Raw genomic sequence first — 23,301 nt, forward strand, 5'->3', positions numbered from 1 at the left:
CCCCCCAACCACCCCTCTCCCTCCTCATCCCTCCTGTTCCACGTTCACCCCCCGAGGGTCAGGGAGAGAAATGGAAGGAGTGATTAACTTGGAAGCTGGCAGGCTGGAGCAACCATGCACCTGTGGAGATCTGCTGCTCTCTCTTCCATTCACACACTCACTCGTTCTCTCTTCTCTCTTTATAACTACATTTCTCTTTTTATTTTTCCCCATCACTTCATTTGTTTGCTGTCAATCAAGTCCACTTCTGTTAATCATCTCTCTTCATTTCTGTTCTTTAATTAAGAACGTTTCCTTGCCTTAATAATTAATGAATGAATTACCACCGGCACACGCTTAGTGTTTTAATAGACGCTAAACCATCTCTTATTAGGCACTTAATAACAGACACCTCCTCCTATACTCCTCAGTTAACAAAGACTTGGACTAGCCAACGACGCTACTGATTTGTGCCGACTGGATGAGAGGGACAGAGGGAAAGAGAATGAGGGAGGAGGAGAGGATAAGAGACAGAAAAGGAAAGAGATAAGGAGAAGAGGGAAAGTGGAGGAGAGGGAAAGAGAATTAGAAAAAGATGGCGAGAGGAAAAGAGAGGGGGAGGAGGGAGGAGAGGGGGAGCAGAAGAGTGAACGATGGGAGAAAGGAAGAGAGAAAGTAAAAGAGAGAAGCTGGCTCAGCTTCACATAATGTTTGTTCCAACTTCCCCTTGCTTTTACCTTGCAAGTAAGCCATGAGAACAATTACAGTGTCTAGGTGATATCAACCTCTGCAGTAGTGAGTGGGTGTCTGCTCTCTCAAGCTCACAGCAGTATAATACTAGTGAGTGTTTGGAAACACCTGGGATCCAAAAATAGTTGAAATAAAAAAATCAGACTGACGTTCCACAGAATATTGCTTATTACTAACAGTAAATGCACAGAACAGCTGTTCTAGTAATTAGGTTTTCAACAGGTATTTTTCCACACCACAACTCAGGGACAAAAAAAATCGGCCCAGGCATTTCTAACATGCATTCCCCCAAACCAATCCATTATTTTCCTCGAGACCCCATTATTAGCCCACATTTTTTTAGACTGGCCCACTGGGCTAAAGATGGACGAGCCCATCTGGTCCATCTGGCTCATTTGCCTGAACTGCCCTTTGGCAAGTCTGTTTCTGCCACCACGCATACGTGTCACAGATAGCAGATGTGATAAAGGCTTATATTTGAGCCACTAGATTCCCTGTAGCTTCTGGTCGTCAACCCTGCTAATATCATCATTCCTTAAAGTGTTGACCCAGGCCTCAGTAAGTGTTCTGTCCATTCATATAATCATACAGTCATGTGCAGTACATTTAGCCTACTGGCTTCACCATACTTACTGTTGCCATGGTGAGCTAACCCTCACAGCTATGGCTAGGAATTTCAAATCTTATAGAGCCTTCTAGAATCTCCAAGACAGCCATGACATTTATAATTCTAAGACTGTGGTCAAATCTGAAATGGCACCCCATTTGCTATATACTTTCTGTCCAAATGTAATGCACTATATGGAATAGGGTGCCATTTTGTACCCTGGATGGTGATTGGTAATGTTTAGACTTGAAACATGAAAATAGAACATATATAAAAAACTTTACAAAAATATAGTGTTGAGTGGGGTTTTTTAAGACAGAAGAGCATATAGAAAAATCACTCTGTTAGAAATGTTCATCTGGTGAGATATGGTTCCTTTTCAGCTGTTAAAGACCAGTGACAAGTCTTGGGAAGGTTTTCATGTAAATCCATGCATTTCCTACATGTTGTGAAGTGTATGGTATTACCTGTCACTTACATGTCAGGCTTATTTAAAGTCACAATAACAACTCAAGTGGGCTATGCAGATGCATTACCGTCTAATCAAGAGATGTCCATTCATTAAGACAATCAATGAATCAGTACGGGTGGGCGGCGCCTGGTGTAAATTGATAGCGACGGATGATAAAAATAATGATGACCTGTCAGAGAGGACGCAGGTGCGGTTTCAGACGTTTAATTACGGCGGGAACACAGTAAAGCATTTTGCCCCGTGTATTTTACTCCATCCTCCTGTTAACCCCACAACCCCTGGCTCGAGCGCCCGTGCTGCACAGAGCACGCACACACCTTCACACACACAGAGATGTTTGACTTACAGTTAATTCGAGCCATTAGTGGGGAGGCTGGACGGGGCGGGAACACCCAGCAGGGTACATTACACACACACACACACACACACACACACGACATGCGGGTCAGCTGTTTGCGCACCTGCACCTGCTATTTGTGATAAAGTGAAAATCTGAGGCCCGCACCCAATCCTAACCTGCAAAGATAGAAAATGTGCTGTACAGTCAGAGTTGGCAGAAGGATTTTTTTGACAGGGGGTGCAGGATTTTTTTTGCTGTTGCCTGATTTAGATATGTTTCTGCTTATAATGGTAGGCTATTTTTTTATCAACTTTAATTAGATACATGCAGCTTGTCATTACTGCCCTAGAAGACTAAATAAAGCCTTGCTCACCAGAATGTCATAAATTATAGAATGAGTGCTTCAATCTAGTTGATATCGGTATAGTTTTTTTCTCTTTCATATTGCTTCTCTCGCTCAGAAAATACGTTTAGGGACCAGGGAGAAAATGCAATAACATTTATTTTTTCTCCGAATGACATGAGTTTGACTGGTTTTAAGAAAATTAAAAGGACCCAACTTTTGATACATTTTTTGGCTTGTATGCATATTTTATGTATTTGAAATACTATCGGCTTTTATGATCCTGATAAAGATGGCACCTAAACAGACAGCCCTTGAGCTGGCATTCATTCTCTCAAGATGCTGAAATAAATAAACCATACTTCTCCACTCCTGTTCCCAAACATAAGACTACTGTTCTGGCCCTCCCTTCTATTTATTTTAAACTCTTCATTTCGCAGCTTTTCTCTTATTGAATTAAACTCCGCTATTGCTTAGGCTACGCACTAACGGCAATAAACATTTTTTAAGAAAAATGTAGCCTATAGATATGAATTGCACAAGAATTACAGTATACATATTTTTCCAAGTTCGACTGTCTAATAATTCACTGTGTGTTTATTATTTCTTTACATAACTCAAATACATTTTTAATCATTTATTTCCCTGAGCCTCCTTTGGCCCTTGAAATACTGTGTGTGCACGATAGGAAACAAATGAGAAAGATCGTTTCATACACAGCCCTAATTGGCTGATATTTCCGAATGAAGTTATTTCGACCTCATAGTGTGGAAATATCATTAAAACATGTTCTCAACTGCACTGCCGCTTTAATGCATTGTTCTCTTTATTCATCGTGGACTACAGGAAAAAGAGGGGAGAGAGCACGCCCCAATCCACATCGACAGGGATGTAGTGAAGCGGGTCGAGAGCTTCAAGTTCCTTGGTGTCCACATCACTAAGGACTTAACATGGTCCACACATACCTGCACAGTTGTGAAGAGAGCACGACAGCACCTCTTCCCCCTCAGGAGGCTGAAAAGATTTGGCATGAGCCCTCAGATCCTCAAAAAGTTATACAGCTGCATCTTGACTGGCTGAATCACCGCTTGGTATGGCAAAGCGCTACAGAGGGTGGTGTGGACAGCCCAATACATCACAAGGGCCGAGCTCCCTGCCATCCAGGACCTCTATATCAGGCGGCGTCAGCGGAAGGCATAAAAAATTGCCAAAGACTCCAGCCATCCACTCTGCTACCGTCCTGCAAACGGTACCAGAGCATCGGCTCTCGGACCAACAGGCTCTGAGACGGCTTCTACCACCAAGCCATAAGACTGCTAAATAGCCATAAGACTGCTAAATAGTGAATTAATGGTTACCCGGACAATCTGCGCTGACCCTATGCACACTCACAATAATATATATATACACACACACACACCCTACCCTGACATTCTCACATAAAACCCACACACATTCACTACAAAACGCACACACATGCATACCAACAACAAACACACGCATACAGACAAACTTTTACACTCATCATATGCTGCTGCTACTCTGTTCTTTATTTTACTCAAAGAATTATCTATCCTGCTGCCTAGTCACTTTACCCTGCCTTCATGTACAGTGCCTTCAGAAAGTATTCAGACCACTTTACTTTTTCCACTTTGTTACATTACAACCTTATTCTAAAATGGATAAAATAAAGAAAAATCCACATCAATCTACATACAATACCCAATAATGAAATTTTAGCAAATGTACTACAAATAAAAAAACAAATACCTTATTGATGTAAGTATTCAGACCCTTTGCTCTGAGACTCGAAATTGAGCTTAGGTGCATCCTGTTTCCATGGATCATCCTTGAGATGTTTCTATAACTGATTGGAATTCACCTGTGGTAAATTCAATTGATTGTACATGATTTGGAAAGGCACACACCTGTCTATATAAAGGTCCCACAGTTGACAGTGCATGTCAGAGCAAAAACCAAGCCATGAGGTTGAAGGAATTGTCCGTAGAGCTCTGAGACAGGACTGTGTCGAGGCACAGATCTGGGAAAGGGTACCGAAACAATTCTGCAGCATTGAAGGTCCCCAAGAACACAGTGGCCTCCATCATTCTTAAATGGAAGAAGTTTGGGACCACCAAGACTCTTCCTAGAGCTGGCCGCCTGGCCAAACTGAGCAATCAGGGGAGGCCTTGGTCAGGGAGGTGACCAAGAAGCTGATGGTCACTCTGACAGAGCTCTAGAGTTCATCTGTGGAGATGGGAGAAAATTCCAGAAGGACAACCATCTCTGCAGCGCTCCACCAATCAGGCCTTTATGGTAGATTTGTCTGACGGAAGCCACTCTTCAGTAAAAGGCACATGACAGCCCTCTTGGAGTTTGCCAAAAGGCACCTTAAGACTCTCAGAACATGAGAAACAAGATTCTCTGGTCTGATGAAACCAAGATTGAACTCTTTGGCCTGAATGCCAAGCGTCACATCTGGAGGAAGCCTGGCACCATCCCTACGGTGAAGCATTGTGGTGGCAGCATCATGCTGTGGGGATGTTTTTCAGCGGCAGGGACTGAGAGACTAGTCAGGATCGAGACAAAGATGAACGGAGCAAAGAACAGAGAGATCCTTGATGAAAACCTGCTCCAGAGCACTCAGGACCTCAGACTGGGGCGAAGGTTCACCTTCCAACAGGACAACGACCCTAAGCACACAGCCAAGACAACGCAGGAGTGGCTTCGGGACAAGTCTCTGAATGTCCTTGAGTGGCCCAGCAAAAGCCCGGACTTGAATCCGATCTAATAGCTCTTGAGAGACCTGAAAATAGATGTGCAGCAATGCTCCCCATCCAACCTGACAGCGCTTGAGAGGATCTGCAGAGAAGAATGGGAGAAACTCCCCAAATACAGGTGTGCCAAGCTTGTAGCGTCATAGCCAAGAAGCCTCAATGCTGTAATCGCTGCCAAGGTGCTTCAACAAAGTACTTAGTAAAGGGTCTGAATACCTACGTAACTGTGATATTTCAGTTTTTTATCATTATGGGGTATTGTGTGTTGATTGATGAGGGGGAAAAAATATTTAATCCATTTTAGAATAAGGCTGTAACGTAACAAAATGTGGAATAATTCAAGGGGTCTGAATACTTTGAAGGCACTGTACATATTTACCTCAAATACTTCACACCCCCGCAAACTGATCTGGTACTGGTACCTGTATATAGCTCCATTCTTGCGTATTTTATTACTCATGTTACAATTTTTCTTAATATTATTAGGTTTTAACTGCATCGCCAAATGTCATTACACTTTTTGGTGTTTTGTCTAACAGACGTCTCTTTCCATTCACCACTGTTTGGAGGCTGTAAGTCGCTCTGGATAAGAGCATCTGCTAAATGACTAAAATGTAAATGGGATTATGTTGCGAGTGGATGAACATGCGCGGGTAGACTAGTAAAGGAGCCCTTTGAAGTGATTGTTTGACAATCAGATGAAAACATCATGATTGGTTGTGTTTATGCCACAATAAAAAGGTAATACATTGTAAAAGTTAAATGACAAATCTTTAAGACTAAGCCCACAGAGATCCTATTGAATGAATAAGGATTCTATATGTAATTCTATGAATAGGCCCATAAAACTTTTGGCTAGATGTCGCGTACTGGGATGAAATTAAATCTACTTTAACCCCATGGTGTTCAAGTGCGTGGAGCGACGCTGGACTATGAATGTGATTGTACACTACAAAATGTATGTGGACACCCCTTCAAATTAGTGGATTCGGCTATTTCAGCCACACCCGTTGCTGACAGGTGTATAAAATCGAGCACACAGCCATGCAATCTCCATAGACAAACATTGGCATTAGAATGGCCTTACTGAAGAGCTCAGTGACTTTCAACGTGGCACCGTCATAGGATGCCACCTTTCCAACAAGTCAGTTCGTCAAATTTCTGCCCTGCTAGAGCTGCCCTGGTGAACTGTAAGCATTGTTATTGAGAAGTGGAAACCTCTAGGAGCAACAACGGCTCAGCCGCGAAATGGTAGGCCACACAAGCTCACAGAACGGGACCGCCGAGTGCTGAAGCGCATAAAAATCATCTGTTCTCGGTTGGAACACTCACTACCGAGTTCCAAAATGCCTCTGGAAGCAACGTCAGCACAACAATTGTTCATCGGGAGCTTCATGAAATGGGTTTCCATGGCCGAGCAGCCGCACACAAGCCTAAGATCACCATGCGCAATGCTAAGCATCGGCTGGAGTGGTGTAAAGCTCGCAGCCATTGGACTCTGGAGCAGTGGAAACGCATTCTCTGGAGTAATGAATCACGCTTCCCCATCTGGCAGTCCGACGGACGAATCTGGGTGTGGCGGAAGCCAGGAGAACGCTACCTGCCCGAACGCATAGTGCCAACTGTAAAGCTTGATGGAGGATGAATAATGGTTTGGGGCTGTTTTTTCATGGTTAGGGCTAGGCCCCTTAGTTCCAGTGAAGGGAAATCGTAACGCTACAGCATACGATGATATTGTAGACGATACTGCGCTTCCAACTTTGTGGCAACAGTTTGAGGAATGTCCTCTCCTGTTTCAGCATGACAATGCACCCGTGCACAAAGCGAGGTCCACATAGAAATGGTTCGTCGTGATCGGTGTGGAAGAACTTGACTGGCCTGCACAGAGCCCTGTCCTCAACCCCATCGAACACCTTTGGGATGAATTAGAAAGCCACCTGCCAGCCAGGCCTAATCGCCCAACATCAGCGCCCAACCTCACTAATGCTCGAGGCTGAATGGAATCATGTCCCTGCAGCAATGTTCCAACATCTAGTGGAAAGCCTTCCCAGAAGAGTGGAGGCTGTTATAGCAGCAAAGATAGAACCAACTCCATATTAATACCCATGATTTATGAATGAGATGTTTGATGAGCATGTAGTGAATATGGACCGAAATCACAAGCTGTAGGCTAAATTGAGACTGAAGGGGAAAGCGGTGGCTCAAGTCTGCGGTCGAGACCAGACAGGTCTTTAGAACCACATATGAAGTGACGATCCTAAGAAACAATGTGGCGTCAGAGATACTCAAGACGACAGATAAAACCCTGCCCCCTGCGGTCCCCAACATTAACAGCAGAGACACTCTCCAACTGGCCAAATGAGACACATTTCAAACAGTGTCTAGATTCAATACTCAACATCCATTTTCTAAATGGAAAATAAGCCTAGACCAACAAAAACAAAATTCAGGCATGTTTAATTGCTGATAACCATAAGAACTGCTGTTACCTTGTTTCGAAAGGGTTACAATCAGGGTCATGCTGATTAGATAATAAATTAATACATTTATTATGAGCGTTGGTTCTCTGATTGCACAGTGACCTTTACCCGCTGAGCGACAGCTCATGCTGAGTAGAACAAGAGAACGTTCAGCTCCACCACTCAGCTTAATCTAAGCAGTGGAACCGAGAGACTATAGCTTAATATACTTTAGGCACACAAAAAAGGGAAATTAATATAAAACAGGGTCCATTAACATTTTGACAGATGGAATTTCATGACTTTTCCATGACTTCTTCATGACTTTTAACCAAATTTCCATGACCAACAATTGGTGGTCACTGGGAGGCTGTGATCTGATCCAATGTACCATCTCCTGTCATTGAGCAAGGCACTTAACACCCCACAAAAAAGTTGAATACCTGTTAGGCAACAGTATAAAACACATGAAGTCAACCTTCAGTCTGGAGAGCTACTGGGTGTGCAGGCTTTTGATGAAGCCCTGCTCAAACACATCAAAGCCAGTTTATCAAGGTCTGGTTGAGCAGCTCATTTCTAAAATGTGGTTTGTTAGAGGGGGACAGGGATAAAAGCCTGCACACCTATTAGCTCTCCTGGGAGGATGGTGAACCACCCTTTATGTAAACCCTGCAACATTACAACGTTTTATGCCTTTTTAAATAATTTGCTCATTCAAAATATCAAAGATCAAATGGCTATGGCAGGCTGCAAATCTTTTTTTTCAGCTGAAGCAAGCCCACAATTTATTTTCATGAAATGTACATTTTTATCTTAGCTACCTTAAAAGTGTTTACTTTGCAGGCTGACTATCATCTATTGAGTTGCAATGTCCCATACATTGGATGCCCAAATCAACTGGACATATCTACAAAACAAGTTTTGAAGCCACATCATCTGACCATACCTAAAATGTATGTTCACCATTCACTAATTATTATTGTGACTCACATGATTTGTTTCAATGCGATTGAACCGAATACCAACTAACACAATGGTGAAGTGAATCGTTCGTTTGGTCAAAAATGATGTTTAAACTAATCATATGAATCGTTCAAAATAGTAAATCAACTTTGTATGGCCATATTAGCAAGTGTCGGTGATACGTATGGCCATATTCGCAAGTGTCGGTGATACGTTTTTTGGGACATGACATGAAGAAAACATTAATAGCCTACATGTTAATAATAGATAAACAGTTAACTACAGGGTACTACAGGCTACCTAGTACGTCTGTTCTCTATCATATTTTATAGGCTATGCCTACCTGCTGCTGCAATGTCCGACCGCTCCCTCTCCTTGAGCAGCAGCCCAATCATCTCGCACACATGCAGGTGATGCGAGCAAACACGCAGACGCGCTAAAGTGTCATTCTGATCCTGGCTGATATGTGGATTTTTATTTGATTGATAAAATATTTTTAAAATGTGCCTAAATAAATTACATTAACAGATATTATTAAAATAAAATTAAACCAGGATTTTCATGACCGTACAAACCCTGATTAAAAAATATATATGGTGTTAGCCACTTTAGAATACAAATTGGAAGTAATTTTTCTTCCATTTTTTTCAACTGCCGTCGGTGGTTTATACGGTAGGGGCAGAACCTGACCGGATAATTTTGTTATCTCTGATAGGAAAGACTAACAATATGAAACAAATCCCATTTTTTAAAGGCCTAGACTTCTCATAAGCCTAGAATTTCTGATAAACACTAATAAATCACAATCCGTTTTTTAAATGGTAATTGAATTACAATAAATGGTAACAGACATGTTTGGATTGTGGTATTGGTTTAATTTGAGCTCATATTCATCACAACTTATTTTTTACATGTGTAGAAGAATATTCCTTATCAGATGCCAGTCAAATACTGCCATCTGTGCAAACTGAATGGAGTGAACGACTCTCACAAAGCCCAATGTAGCCAACATCACTTGTTAATCAACAAGTCTTGCATGATGCCTATTTCCTGAAATCAGTCTTCATTCAGTGAGCTTTTTCTGTGACTCACAAATCTAGACTTTCATGGAATCTTAAGCTTTTGTTGAAATGCACAAATCTGAAGGGTTGCTTTTGTATATAAATGTATGTCAATAAATGGGTTTGAAATTAAGCTTTTCATAGGACTGAGAGCGATGCATCCGAATGATTATCCTTGGAATAATAAATAGGCAATATGGTGCCATTTGGGATGCAGACATAGATGAGCCCATAGGCATGATCACGTATGAACGGCACCAATGCATTACCATTTATATATGCATGAATGACATCGGTCAAGACATCCACACCACCATTTACAAAGCCTGCATCCCAAATGGCACCCTATTCCCTATAAAGTGCACTACTAATGACCAGAGCCTTATGGTATGGGCCATGGTCAAAAGTAGTGCACTAAATAGGAAATAGGGTACCACAGTGTAAGCGGAGCCAGGGCCCTTGATGACTTGTACACTCAGCAATTAAAAAGGCAAATTAGACGAGATGGATTGAATCATTAGTTGTTTTTTTTATATTAAATTTCCCATGAAATGAGATTTCTAATTTGGCCGCATTTGGTGGTGTGGGGGTGTTTCCTTTTTGAAGAGTGGATGTCCGTATGGGTTAGGGGTTGTGCGTACGAGTGTGTGTGTGGTGTGCGCATGCTTAATAAGGAGTGACAGTCCATTCATGAGAATGGCTATGCTCCCTGTGTTTAATTACAGTGGTTGACAAGACCATCACATGAGACGGGAAAGACAGAGAGTGTACACACACAGGCGAACACACAGCGAGTGTACACACACACACACGTGCGAAGACACATGCGTAAACACACGCATAAAACAGCAAGTACACCACATGTATGCACGCACGCACACACACACAGAACTTCAAGCCATTTCTGTTGGGTCCATCCATACACATTTCTAATATAGTACAGCAACATAAAGCATAGTGCACTTACTAAATCCTACTTATTACCACCAAAATGATAGACTTCCTAAGTACCTATAGGCTTATGGCCTATAGAAAGCATTTGCTACCATCTAGTTCCATTTGAATGATGCACTATCCCAATCCTCGATGATTATGACAGGACTTCAATATGGAGAGCCGGAGACTTAGAGAGTTGGCTAATTGCTGTGATAATGTAGCCTTTCTGGTGGTTGAATGCAGTGAATGACAGGTCTACCTGGGTAAATGGCTGTCTGGGAGAGGTAAAGTGCTGCCACCAGTTATAACGAGGAGTAGAGAGGCTTTCTGGTGATGTTCTTCTAACACAGTGCAAATCCCCTCACATTGAGAGACTGACTACTCTCACATCATCGTGGGCACTCATCAGGAACTGAGGGTTGATTATGGGGATTAGTCACACAGAGAGAGTAGAGAGCTGGAGCTCTGATTAGCACTAAAGGTTATGTCAAGAGAGGGTGTGGGTGTGTGTGTGGGGAGGGGGGTATGTGTGTATATGTGTCCTCATGTTTTATTTTTGGTCTTGTCTTATTCGCTCCTCTGTGCACCTTCCCATTTACACCAGAGATCTGTACATAATGACGAGATGTACGTCTCCGCCCTAACAATGGAGGAAGTCGTCCCAAAGGCGGTAAGGCAGGCAACAAGCTTAGGTTCAAAATAAGCCCAAAGAAACGTATTGGCCTTATTTTGGACCGATTGCGTCGCCTCTTACTCTTTGGTTTACACACACACACACACCAAGCCCCTCCCCCCGCCAACAAAGTTGAGAGATCACAAGTTCCTTTGACAAGCGGTTTCAACTCGCTAAGGGTGTGTTCATAACAATTCAACTGTTCAACCTTGTTAGCTAGCAAATACACTACAAAGTATGTGGACACCTGCTCTTCGAACATCTCATTCCAAAATCATGGGCACTAATATGGAGTTGGTCCCCCCCTTTGCTACTTTAACAGCCTCCACTCTTCTGGGAAGGCTTTCAACTAGATGTTGGAACATTGCTGCGTGGAATTGCTTCCATTCAGCCACAAGAGCATTAGTGAGGTCGGGCACTGATGTTGGGCGATTAGGATTGGCTCGCAGTCGGTGTTCCAATTCATTCCAAAGGTGTTTGATGGGGTTGAGGTCAGGGCTCTGTGCAGGCCAGTCAAGTTCTTTCACACCGATCAACACCATTTCTGTATGGACCTCGCTTTGTGCACTGGGGCATTGTCATGCTGAAACAGGAAAGGGCCTTCCCCAAACTGTTGCCACAAAGTCGGAAGCACAGAATCGTCAGGAATGTCATTGTATGCTGTAGCGTTAAGATTTCCCTTCACTGGAACTAAGGGGCCTAGCGTCGGCTGAACCATGAAATACAGCCCCAGACAATTATTCCTCCTCAACTAACCTTTACAGTTGGCACTATGCATTCGGGCAGGTAGCATTCACCTGGCATCCGCCAAACCCAGATTCTTCCGTCGGACTGCCAGATGGTGAAGTGTGATTCATCACTCCAGAGAACGCGTTTCCACTGCTCCAGAGTCCAATGGCAGCGCGTTTTACACCACTCCAGCCGACGCTTGGCATTGCGCATGGTGATCTTAGGCTTGTGTGTGGCTGCTCGGCCATGGAAACCCATTTCATGAAGCTCCCAACGAACAGTTCTTGTGCTGACGTTGCTTCCAGAGGCAGAAATCGGTAGTGAGTTTATACGCGCTTCAACACTCGGTGGTCCCGTTCTGTGAGCTTGTGTGGCCTACCATTTCGCGGCTGAGCCGTTGTTGCTCCTAGAGGTTTCCATCTCACAATAACAGCACTTACAGTTGAGCGGGGCAGCTCTAGCAGGGCAGAAACTTGACTAACTGACTTGTTGGAAAGGTGGCATCCTATGACTATGCCACATTGAAAGTCACTGAGCTCTTCAGTACGTCCCATTCTACTGCCAATGTTTGTCTATGGAGATTGCATGGCTGTGTGCTCGGTTTTATACACCTGTCAGCAACAGGTGTGGCTGAAATAGCCGAATCCATTAAATTTATTCACATACTTTTGGCCATGTAGTGTAGAGCCAAGTCGGCTCAACTTGAACTATAAAGATTAGCTGGCTAATCACTAGCACGTGGGCTTGAGAGATTGTTGATGAGACCTGTGTTAATTGTCTGTAGCCTAATGTCTGCTACAAGAAGTTAGTCATTATTAGTGAATGTACATTATGCATGGTTCTAGTTACAGTTGTAACAAAAAAGGGGATTTTCATAGACAGACTTGAAAGCCAGATGAGTTATTATTGCCAAAGATTATTACTATTTTTATTAAATAATTAAATTATTAGTGGGTTTTATGGTTGTGGAAGGCTTATATTTACCCTAGGTATATTCACAAGCCCTGAATTCATTAGATTATTGCTGACGGTTTGAAATACAGTTTATGTAAATAAATCAAGATATATATTGTGAATCGCACATAAGTTTACATTTTTTTAGGCCATATTGCCCAGCCCTAACTATAAGATACAGTAAGCAACACAATACCATATTTTCTAATGACTAACCATAGTGGCAGTGACCACGTCATACTAACCTGGCTGCCCCCCTACTATCAAGTCCAGACCAATAGCCATGATTTAATACCACCATAGAAATAGAATGAATGTAGAATGTCATTCTTTATGGATACCACCAAAGCCTATCCCACCAGCTGCCTCCTGGACCCTGCCTCTGTTACTATAGACACTGAGATAAACTGTGGGACATTGTTGGATGGGTGGTAAACCTGTAAGTATTTAATTGACTGAGCTGGTTGCTCCCTCCTCTCCTCTGTGGTGTGGCCCCAGCCCCTTGGTGCTCCAGGGGGCCACAGATACAGATACAGCCGCCCTCCTCCCTCCCTCCCTCCATATCTTTCTGCATTCCCCTCATCATTCATCAGGCAGGCCTGAATATTCATGAGGAGATTCCTGGCTGGTATTCCTGACTGGGGGGGTTAATGGAGCCTCTGGCATGTGTGTGTAATCAAATCACCACTGCCCCTCATCTCCACCCTCATCAACCACCAGTGGAGCGGGAGCTATGCTACACACTTACAGCGCTATGCTAACCTGAACGCCCGCGGCTCCACAGGTAGGAGAGCCTCGGATGTAAAGGGCTCGCTAGTCGCTACGCTAGCAGACAAATAGATGCCCATTATGAACCATTAACATCCGTGGCTAACGCGGCACACATACTGTGCGGTGGACGATCTCACAATGGACGCCTCATAGATCATTGATGGAGAGGGGAGTGCTGCTGGGAATGAGAGGACAAAAGCACTAAAGATATAACTTTTTTCATCACAGGAAGGAGTAATAACAAACCATTGACATGGTGTGCGTTCCAAATGGCACTCTATTCCCTTTATAGAGCACTACTTTTGACCAGGGCCCATAGGGTTTTGTCAAAAGTACTTTCAAGTTTTATTAGTCGTATGTACTGGATATGCATGGTATACACTACCGGCCAAAAGTTTTAGAACACCTAACATTGAAGTCATTTAGCAGACACTCTTATCCAGAGCGACTTACAAAATGGTGCATTCAACTTAGGATAGCCAGTGGGACAACCACATCTTGATCACGGTAAGTACACTTCTTCAAACAAGCAGCTGTGAGCAAAGTCAGTGCAATCAGTGACAACTACATCTCGATCACAATAAGTAAATTTCTTTAAACAAGTCAGTGCTAGCAGGTGAAATAAGTCAGGTGTTAGTTTAGACAAAAGACAGTGGTAGTAAAGGAGGGGTAGAATAATTACTATTATACTACTCATTCAAGGGTTTTTCTTAATTTTTACTATTTTCTACATTGTAGAATAATAGTGAAGACATCAAAACTATGAAATAACACATATGGAATCATGTAGTAACCAAAAAAGTGTTAAACAAATCAAAATATATTTTATATTTGAGATTCTTCAAATAGCCACCCTTTGCCTTGATGACAGCTTTGCACACTCTTTTGGTTACTACATGATTCCATATGTGTTATTTCATAGTTTTGATGTCTTCACTATTATTCTACAATGTAGAAAATAGTAAAAATAAAGAAAAACACTTGGATGAGTAGGTGTTCTAAAACGTTTGACCGGTAGTGTACATCGTCCAACGAAATGCTTACAAGAATACGAACAATGTAAATGGTAACAGAATATAAAAGATTTTAGCATAAGTATAATACAGGACGGCACAATTTATAGTCCAATAGTCCAATATTTACACGTATATTGGTTAGGGCGGGGGATTGGGGGCAAGTGTATAAATTGAGCCGTATAATAGGAGTCTGGTAGCAGCAGTTGTGATACGTGTGGAGCATGAAAGTACTACTGAGTGTCCAAAACATTAGGAACACCTGCGTTTTCCATGACAGATTTCCCAGCTGAATCCAGGTGAAAGCTATAATCCCTTATTGATGTCACTTGTTAAATACACTTCAAATCAGTGTTGATGAAGGGGAGGAGACAGGTTAAAGAAGGATTGCTAAGCCTTGAGACAATTGAGACATGGATTGTGTATGTGTGCCATTCAGAGGGTGAATGGGCAAGACAAAAGATTGAAGTGCCTTTGAACGCGGTATGGTAGTAGGTGGCACCGGTTTGAGTGTCAAGAACTGCAACGTTGCTGGGTTTTTCACACTCAACAGTTTCCTGTGTGTATCAAAAATAGTATTGACATGACTGTGGGAAGTATTGGAATCAACATGGGCCAGCATCCCTGTGGAACACTTTCGACACCAAGTAGAGTCCATGCCCAACAAATTGAGGCTGTTCTGAGGGCAAAAGGGGGTGCAACTCAATATTAGAAAGGTGTTCATAATGTTTTGTACACTCAGTGTACGTGTGTATGTCTGTGCGGGTGTGTGCAAGAGTGAGTGCATGTGTGCTAAGGTGCAGAGAATCAGACAGGTGGTCAGTTCAAGTGTTCAGCAGTCTGATGGCTTGTAGATATAGTCGTGCACTATATAGGAAATGGGGTGCAATTTGGGACACATCCATGGTCACAGAAAGCAATAATATGTAATCAAGCTTAATTACATATTCTTAATTACATAAGGCGCCTCAGAGTAGGAGTGCTGATCTAGGATCTGTTTTGTCTTTTAGATCATAATGAATAAGATTACATGGACATGAGGTACCTGATCCTAGATCAGCACTCCTACTCTGAGACGCTTTTCTCTAAGGGACAACACTGTTGGCAGAATGACTACAAGGCTTTGAGTGTTTTCAACATTAAAGCAAGTGCATGCTTGCTATGCTATCCCACTTATAATGTGCTAAACAATAGAACACAAACAACCCTCAAGGAAAAATGTTGTGATGAGGAGTCAATAGGTTACAGCACACAGAAAGCTTTCGAGTCATCACCTAGGCTAACCATGGCTTCCACATGGATATCCTCTAGTACTAATAGTAAAAGCATATGTAACACCAACAGTAACAGCATGTTTAGAGTTTCACATTTTGTTTTAAATATCGTCCTCATGAGAATGTTATAGTAAGCCATCCAAGCTCTGCCGATATTCGGTTATATCGTAATATCGCCCAGCCCTTCTCTCACTCATAAAAAAAGCCTTGTAAAACAATGATTCAACACGATTCCCCTCACTATTACATTTACTTTATGTTAGTATTCTTATCTTTTCTTATTTCTTATTGTTGTTGCATTGTCAGGAAGAAACCTGCAAGTAAGCGTTCCGTTGGACGGTGTATAACATGTGCATCCCCTACATACAACTAATATATCTTGAAACTTTAACATCTCGATAAAAACGACCAGAGCATATCACAAAAGAAAGAGCACAGATGTTTTTCCAAAGTTAGCGACCGAGTTCAAGCATCTATTATTTACCCCTTTGTCCCTTTAATGTTCAGAACTAACTATACTTTTAGTTTCAGTCCTGGAGGCACAGGACAAGTACAGTGAGTTACACTCGCCCAGTAAGTTTAAACATAAATTGTTATGCAGAACACAGCACCACCACCGAAATAATATGAATATTTCATTTTCATTTGGTATTCCATTCTTGCTGAGTAAGTGTTGGTAATTTATCATTCTCTTCTGCTTCCCGCTTTATGAAAATGGATTACAAGCAGTTATTAGCACATCTTACGAATGTATAATGCCAAATTTGGAGTAAATGTAAAACCATACAGTATATTTTTCTTCCTAGAAAGTGGAGCAGTTTGTGTGGGTGGGTGCGTGCGTATGCGTACACAGCAGGTGAAGGTGACCACACAGGTAAGGCATGATACACTAATAATGGTTCCCCATCTCAGTTCCTCTGAATCTCACACTGAACCATTGTTCCCTATCTGAGGAACTTCCCTTTCCTCATGGTTCAGTTGTTTCAGTGAAATAGAAAAAGCATGAACAAGATTAACTGCAAAACACTGTAAGTGATAATAACTAAACCCTGCCTCTCAATGAGATGTATGATGCAATCCATCATTAACCAACCAACCACTATCAGACAGGCCAGACCAGATAAGCAAGTCCTCAGCACACACTACAGTCACAGTTCACACATTACTGTATGTACATACATGGTATAGCTTGTTTGCCACTGCTTGAAAGCCAGTAATTCATTTCTGCATCTCGCTGTCATCCCTTCATGACACGTACACTGAAAGAGGTGGAGGTAATCGTGATAAAGGTGTTTCGGCAATGAGAGACATCACCACTTTCACCAACCCCGTCTGTGAGAGGTTACGTGTGTTGTGTTAATAACAGGCACTTAGTTGTACTCCTCTGTTCACCTGCTCCGGGGTGAAGTGTCCCCTAGGTACAGATCTAGGATCAACTTCCCCTTCCACACTCCTAACCTTAACCATTAGTGGGGGAAATGCAAAACTGACCCAAGATCAGAGTCTAGGGGCAAGTTCACCCTGCCCCTATTCACCCAGACACAGGCCCCACCAGACGTACAAATGTACACATATTCATGATGTATACTGAACAAAAATATTAATGCAACATGTAAAGTGTTGGTCCCATGTTTCATGAGCTGAAATAAATGATCCCAGACATTTTCCATATGCACAAATTTGTTTACATCCCTGTTAGTGAGCATTTGTCCTTTGCCAAGAGAATCCATCCACCTGACAGGTGTGGCATATCAAGAAGCTGATTAAACAGCATGATCATTACACAGGTGCACCTTGTGCTGGGGACAATAAAAGGCCACTCTAAAACATTTAAATTTACATTTTAGTCATTTAGCAGACGCTCTTATCCAGAGTGACTTACAGTTAGTGAGTGCATACATTTTTTTTTTTTTTTCCCATACTGGCCCCCCGTGGGAATCGAACCCAAAACCCTGGCATTGCAAATGCCATGCTCTACCAACTGAGCTACATCCCTGCCGGCCATTCCCTCCCCTACCCTGGACGACGCTGGGTCAATTGTGTGCCGCCCCATGGGTCTCCCGGTCGCGGCTCGAACCAGGATCTCTAGTGGCACAGCTAGCACTGCGATGCAGTGCCTTAGACCACTGCACCACTCGGGAGACCAGGAATGTGCAGTTGTCACACAACACAATGCCATAAATGTCTCAAGTTTTGAGGGAGTATGCAATTGGCATGCTGACTGCAGGAATGTTCACCAGAGCTGTTGCCAGATAATTGAATGTTCATTTCTCTACCATAAGCCGCCTCCAACGCTGTTTTAGAGAATTTGGCAGTACGTCCAACAAGCCTCACAAGCGCAGACCACGTGTAACCACGCCAGCCCAAGACCTCCACATCTGGCTTCTTCACCTGCGGGATAGTCTGAGACCAGCCACCCTTGTGTGGGGAAAAACTAATTCTGATTAGCTGGGCCTTGCTCCCAAGTGGGTTGGCCTATGCCCTCCCAGGTCCACACATGGCTGCGCCCCTGCCCAGTCATGTGAAATCCATAGATTAGGACCTAATTTATTTATTTAAATTGACCGATTTCCTTGTATGAACTGTAATTCAGTAAATTCGTTGAAATTGTTGCGTTAATATTTTTGTTAAGTATATATTATGTTGAAATCATTGGACCTTACCTTATCTCTGTCCTCCACCAGGTCAGTAAGCAGGTCATCCAGGTCCAAGATGCCCCCGTCACAGTACTCCACGTGGTGGGTCCGAACCAGGAAGTCCTCCCCATTCTGGTAGGCATACAGAAAACATGGAGACATTAGCCTGATAAGAACCTGACTGGGTGGTTATTGGATAAAAATACACTTAATGGTCCTGTATGGCTCAGTTGGTAGATCATGGCGCTTGCAACGACAAGATTGTGGTTTCAATTCTCGGGGCCACCAATGCGTAAAATGTATGCACGCATGACTGAGTCACCTTGGATAAAAGCATCTGCTAAATGGTATATCCTGTATTTACACTTTTCTGAAAAGCAGTTATTGTTGAAATGGTATCTTTTGCAACCTGATAATATGAATATGGTAGACTGCAGTAAAAGTGTAATTTCCTCAAACCTTCATAAGACAAAACTGGGTTATAAAGCGCAAAATGGATGAACACGGTTTTCTCTTTACAGATTCAGAAATATCGTTGGGAAGGGGCTTACATATTGTGTATGTCTTGTTTTTGTTTTCTTGCCTCATTATTATTTCATAACACGTGATCAAAATGTATGACAATAGCCAATTACAGTAGTTGTGTTTGTGTATGTGGTGCTGGGGGCGTGTGGGAACGCATTTCTAGTTCCCCCACTCCGTGAGAGTGGTGGGCACATTCCTGAAGCGTCACTATGGCAACACAGGTCTGAGAACGCATATGAACCATATTCCTGGTATTGTCACAGAGAACAACACCTTTTGTTTAGGATACAATCTGAAATCTGTGCCATTTTACTAAACAGTAGTGCTGAGCGATTAGTGCTTTTTAAGGGTCAGTTCATCTCATTCTATAGAGCTGCTGGCTATCCTGTCTGACAAAATCACTATTTTAGTAGTTCTTCAAAGTAAATAAGGCATACTTTTATATGAATGTTGAATACCAACCATCAATCACTTAGATAATGTATTTTCAAGTCTATCCCTCTCGATCACGCATTCTGTCTCTTTTACGTATCAATAGCAGGTGTAAAAGAAACACAGACCGGACAAGTATGAGTGCAATGCATTATGGACATTGTAGTTAATTACTACATTTTCTGAGCTAAACTATGTAGAATGTTGGCCTGTTGGAAACAACTCCCTACTACATCGCACAGTTTGGGCTTGACCTGATTTATCTCTAGAGAAACTCAACAATGTGTGCATCGAGTTCACAGAAAAAACCTGAATGAAATGAAATTCAAATAATTAAACCGACATTGGTCAATTAGTTGTTTTAAAAACAAAAAATAACAAACTTTTCAGTTAATCGTTCAGCAGTACTGTCAGAGGTGGCCACACAATACTAGCTTCCCCTTTTTGTGGCCAACAGGTCACATGCACAAAAAGCAAGAATTGGAGAAGTGTGTTAAAGTATTTGATCCCCTGCTGATTTTGTACGTTTGCCCACTGACAAATAAATGATCAGTCTATAATTTTAATGGTAGGTTTATTTGAATAGTGAGAGACAGAATAACAATAAAAAAATCCAAAACGCATGTCAATCATGTTATGAATTGATTTGCATTTTAATGAGGGAAATAAGTATTTGACCCCTCTGCAAAACATGACTTAGTACTTGGTGGCAAAACCCTTGTTGGCAATCACAGAGGTCAGACGTTTCTTATGGTTGGCCACCAGGTTTGCACACATCTCAGGAGGGATTTTGTCCCACTCCTCTTTGCAGATCTTCTCCAAGTCATTATGGTTTCGAGCCTGACGTTTGGCAACTCGAACCTTCAGCTCCCTCCACAGATTTTCTATGGGATTAAGGTCTGGAGACTGGCTAGGCCACTCCAGGACCTTAATGTGCCTCTTCTTGAGCCACTCCTTTGTTGCCTTGGCCGTGTGCTTTGGGTCATTGTCATGCTGGAATACCCATCCACGACTCATTTTCAATTCCCTGGCTGATGGAAGGAGGTTCTCACCCAAGATTTGACGGTACATGGCCCCGACCATCGTCCCTTTGATGCGGTGAAGTTGTCCTGTCCCCTTAGCAGAAAAACACCCCCAAAGCATAATGTTTCCACCTCCATGTTTGACGGTGGGGATGGTGTTCTTGGGGTCATAGGCAGCATTCCTCCTCCTCCAAACACGGCGAGTTGAGTTGATGCCAAAGAGCTCCATTTTGGTCTCATCTGACCACAACACTTTCACCCAGTTCTCCTCTGAATCATTCAGATGTTCATTGGCAAACTTCAGATGGGCAAGTATATGTGCTTTCTTGAGCAGGGGGACCTTGCGGGAGCTGCAGGATTTCAGTCCTTCACGGCGCAGTGTGTTACCAATTGTTTTCTTGGTGACTATGGTCCCAGCTGCCTTGAGCTCATTGACAAGATCCTCCCATGTAGTTCTGGGCTGATTCCTCACCGTTCTCATGATCATTGCAACTCCACGAGGTGAGATCTTGCATGGAGCCCCAGGCCGAGGGAGATTGACAGTTATTTTGTGTTTCTTCCATTTGCGAATAATCGCACCAACTGTTGTCACCTTCTCACCAAGCTGCTTGCTGATGGTCTTGTAGCCCATTCCAGCCTTGTGTAGGTCTACAATCTTGTCCCTGACATCCTTGGAGAGCTCTTTGGTCTTGGCCATGGTGGAGAGTTTGGAATCTGATTGATTGATTGCTTCTGTGGACAGGTGTCTTTTATACAGGTAACAAACTGAGATTAGGAGCACTCCCTTTAAGAGTGTTCTCCTAATCTCAGCTCGTTACCTGTATAAAAGACACCTGGGAGCCAGAAATCTTTCTGATTGAGAGGGGGTCAAATACTAATTTCCCTCATTAAAATGCAAATCAATTTATAACATTTTTGACATGCGTTTTCTGGATTTTGTTGTTGTTATTCTGTCTCTCACTGTTCAAATAAACCTAACATTAAAATTGTAGACTGATCATGTCTTTGTCAGTGGGCAAACATACAAAATCAGCAGGGGATCAAATACTTTTTTCCCTCACCGTAGAGCTCAGTTTTTGGCTGGCGTTAAGGCGGCGCTAGTGTCAAACGCACATTAGTTTGCGATTTCGGCATGTACAAACTGGCGCTCTGGCATTTTCTAGCCCTAACAGCAGGTTTGGCAATTTACCTGTCTTATATCAGCTCGCTTGCGCTCAGATGGGCAGGGTGGAAATATTTGAGGCGTGTCCTTAAAAACATGATCCAAAGGGCTAATTTCAGGCAGTGCTGATAGTGATATTTAAGACCAACCAAAAGCTGGTTTTAGCGGTAACGCAGTTGGTTATGGCATACATTTTGACAGTGGAAACGCAGCCTATTCAGCCGTGATGCACACTGCCCATATGCACATGGAACAAGAGTAGCCTAACGTGCTTTTGATGCCTGTATACTTCGTATTTAGAAATATATGAAGGTTTTTTTTTGTCTGCCCAATGCAATCGCGAAGTAGTCAAGACAGTCAATAAAGGGCTTGGCTCCTGAGACCACTTGGAAATACATCTTAATTACCAAAGCTTCATTAAAATATCAAATTTGAGAGGAGTAAAACAATGAGCTGACATTCCCTTTTTATTACATTTACATTTTAGTCATTTAGCAGACGCTCTTATCCAGAGCGACTTACAGTTAGTGAATGCATACAGGTATTTTATTTTTATTTTCATACTGGCCCCCCGTGGGAAACGAACCCACATCCCTGCCGGCCAAACCCTCCCCTACCTTGGACGACGCTGGACCAATTGTGCGCCGCCCATTGGTCTCCCGGTCGCGGCCGGCTGCGACAGAGCCTGGATTCGAACCAGGATCTCTAGTGGCCTTAGACCAATGCCTATGCATTGTAGGCAGGGCAACATTATTTTAGCCATGCAGATCCCATTTTGGATGTGTGTAAATCCCTCCATAGTCTGCATTGTTTTAATATATGCCCATGGGGAGAAATGATGGTGCCTGTAAGTGTGAAATAGCCTATTTAAAACATTTTTTTTTGTTTGTTTAGAATGTGATTAGAATTATTTGTTTTCTTTTTAGGCATTATAAAAAATGTATGTAATCTTGCTTATTGACAATGTTTGACATGTTCAGCCATAATGCAATTTACAGTAAGCCTAGCCCCTATATCAGTGTGAATGCTATTGAAGCCATGCAATTACTTAGAACAATGTGGACTGCAAATTGGTTCAAGTTAACCTATTTAGCAAAGATGGGATAGCGTCTACATTTTGTTATTTCATTTCTGTAAGCTATTTAACAAACTATACCGGACTAACATTGGAATTGGAGTTGATTCCAAGGCAATACATAAAAGACCGTAAATACACAACCTGAAGCAACCACATATTTTGCCATGGAGCACGTTCTGATTGGCCAGTGAGGGGCCAAGCCTTGACACACCCACAACTTGTTTATTAATCAAAACCCAGCCCTTTCGCGCCAACGTCAGCAAATGTTGCAGATAATAGTAATAGTGAAAATAGCTAAAATATTTGACACACCCCTGAACCTATACCGCTACCACCTGCGCTTAC

The 23,301-nt window shown here is 42.6% G+C and overlaps 1 protein-coding gene across 1 annotated transcript in view; it reads right to left on the reverse strand.

The window, feature by feature from the left end:
* Nucleotides 1–23,301, reverse strand: part of LOC311112590 (partitioning defective 3 homolog B-like) — a 194,157-nt gene that overhangs the window by 157,263 nt on the left and 13,593 nt on the right. Inside the window, exon 2 of the mRNA XM_084155734.1 lies at nt 18,765–18,869. Coding sequence (XP_084011860.1) covers nt 18,765–18,869 — 105 coding nt within the window. The remainder of the gene's footprint in view (nt 1–18,764; nt 18,870–23,301) is intronic.

Source organism: Coregonus lavaretus (assembly GCF_964263955.1).
Source record: "Coregonus lavaretus genome assembly, chromosome: 38".
NCBI classification, from domain to species: Eukaryota; Metazoa; Chordata; class Actinopteri; order Salmoniformes; family Salmonidae; genus Coregonus; species Coregonus lavaretus.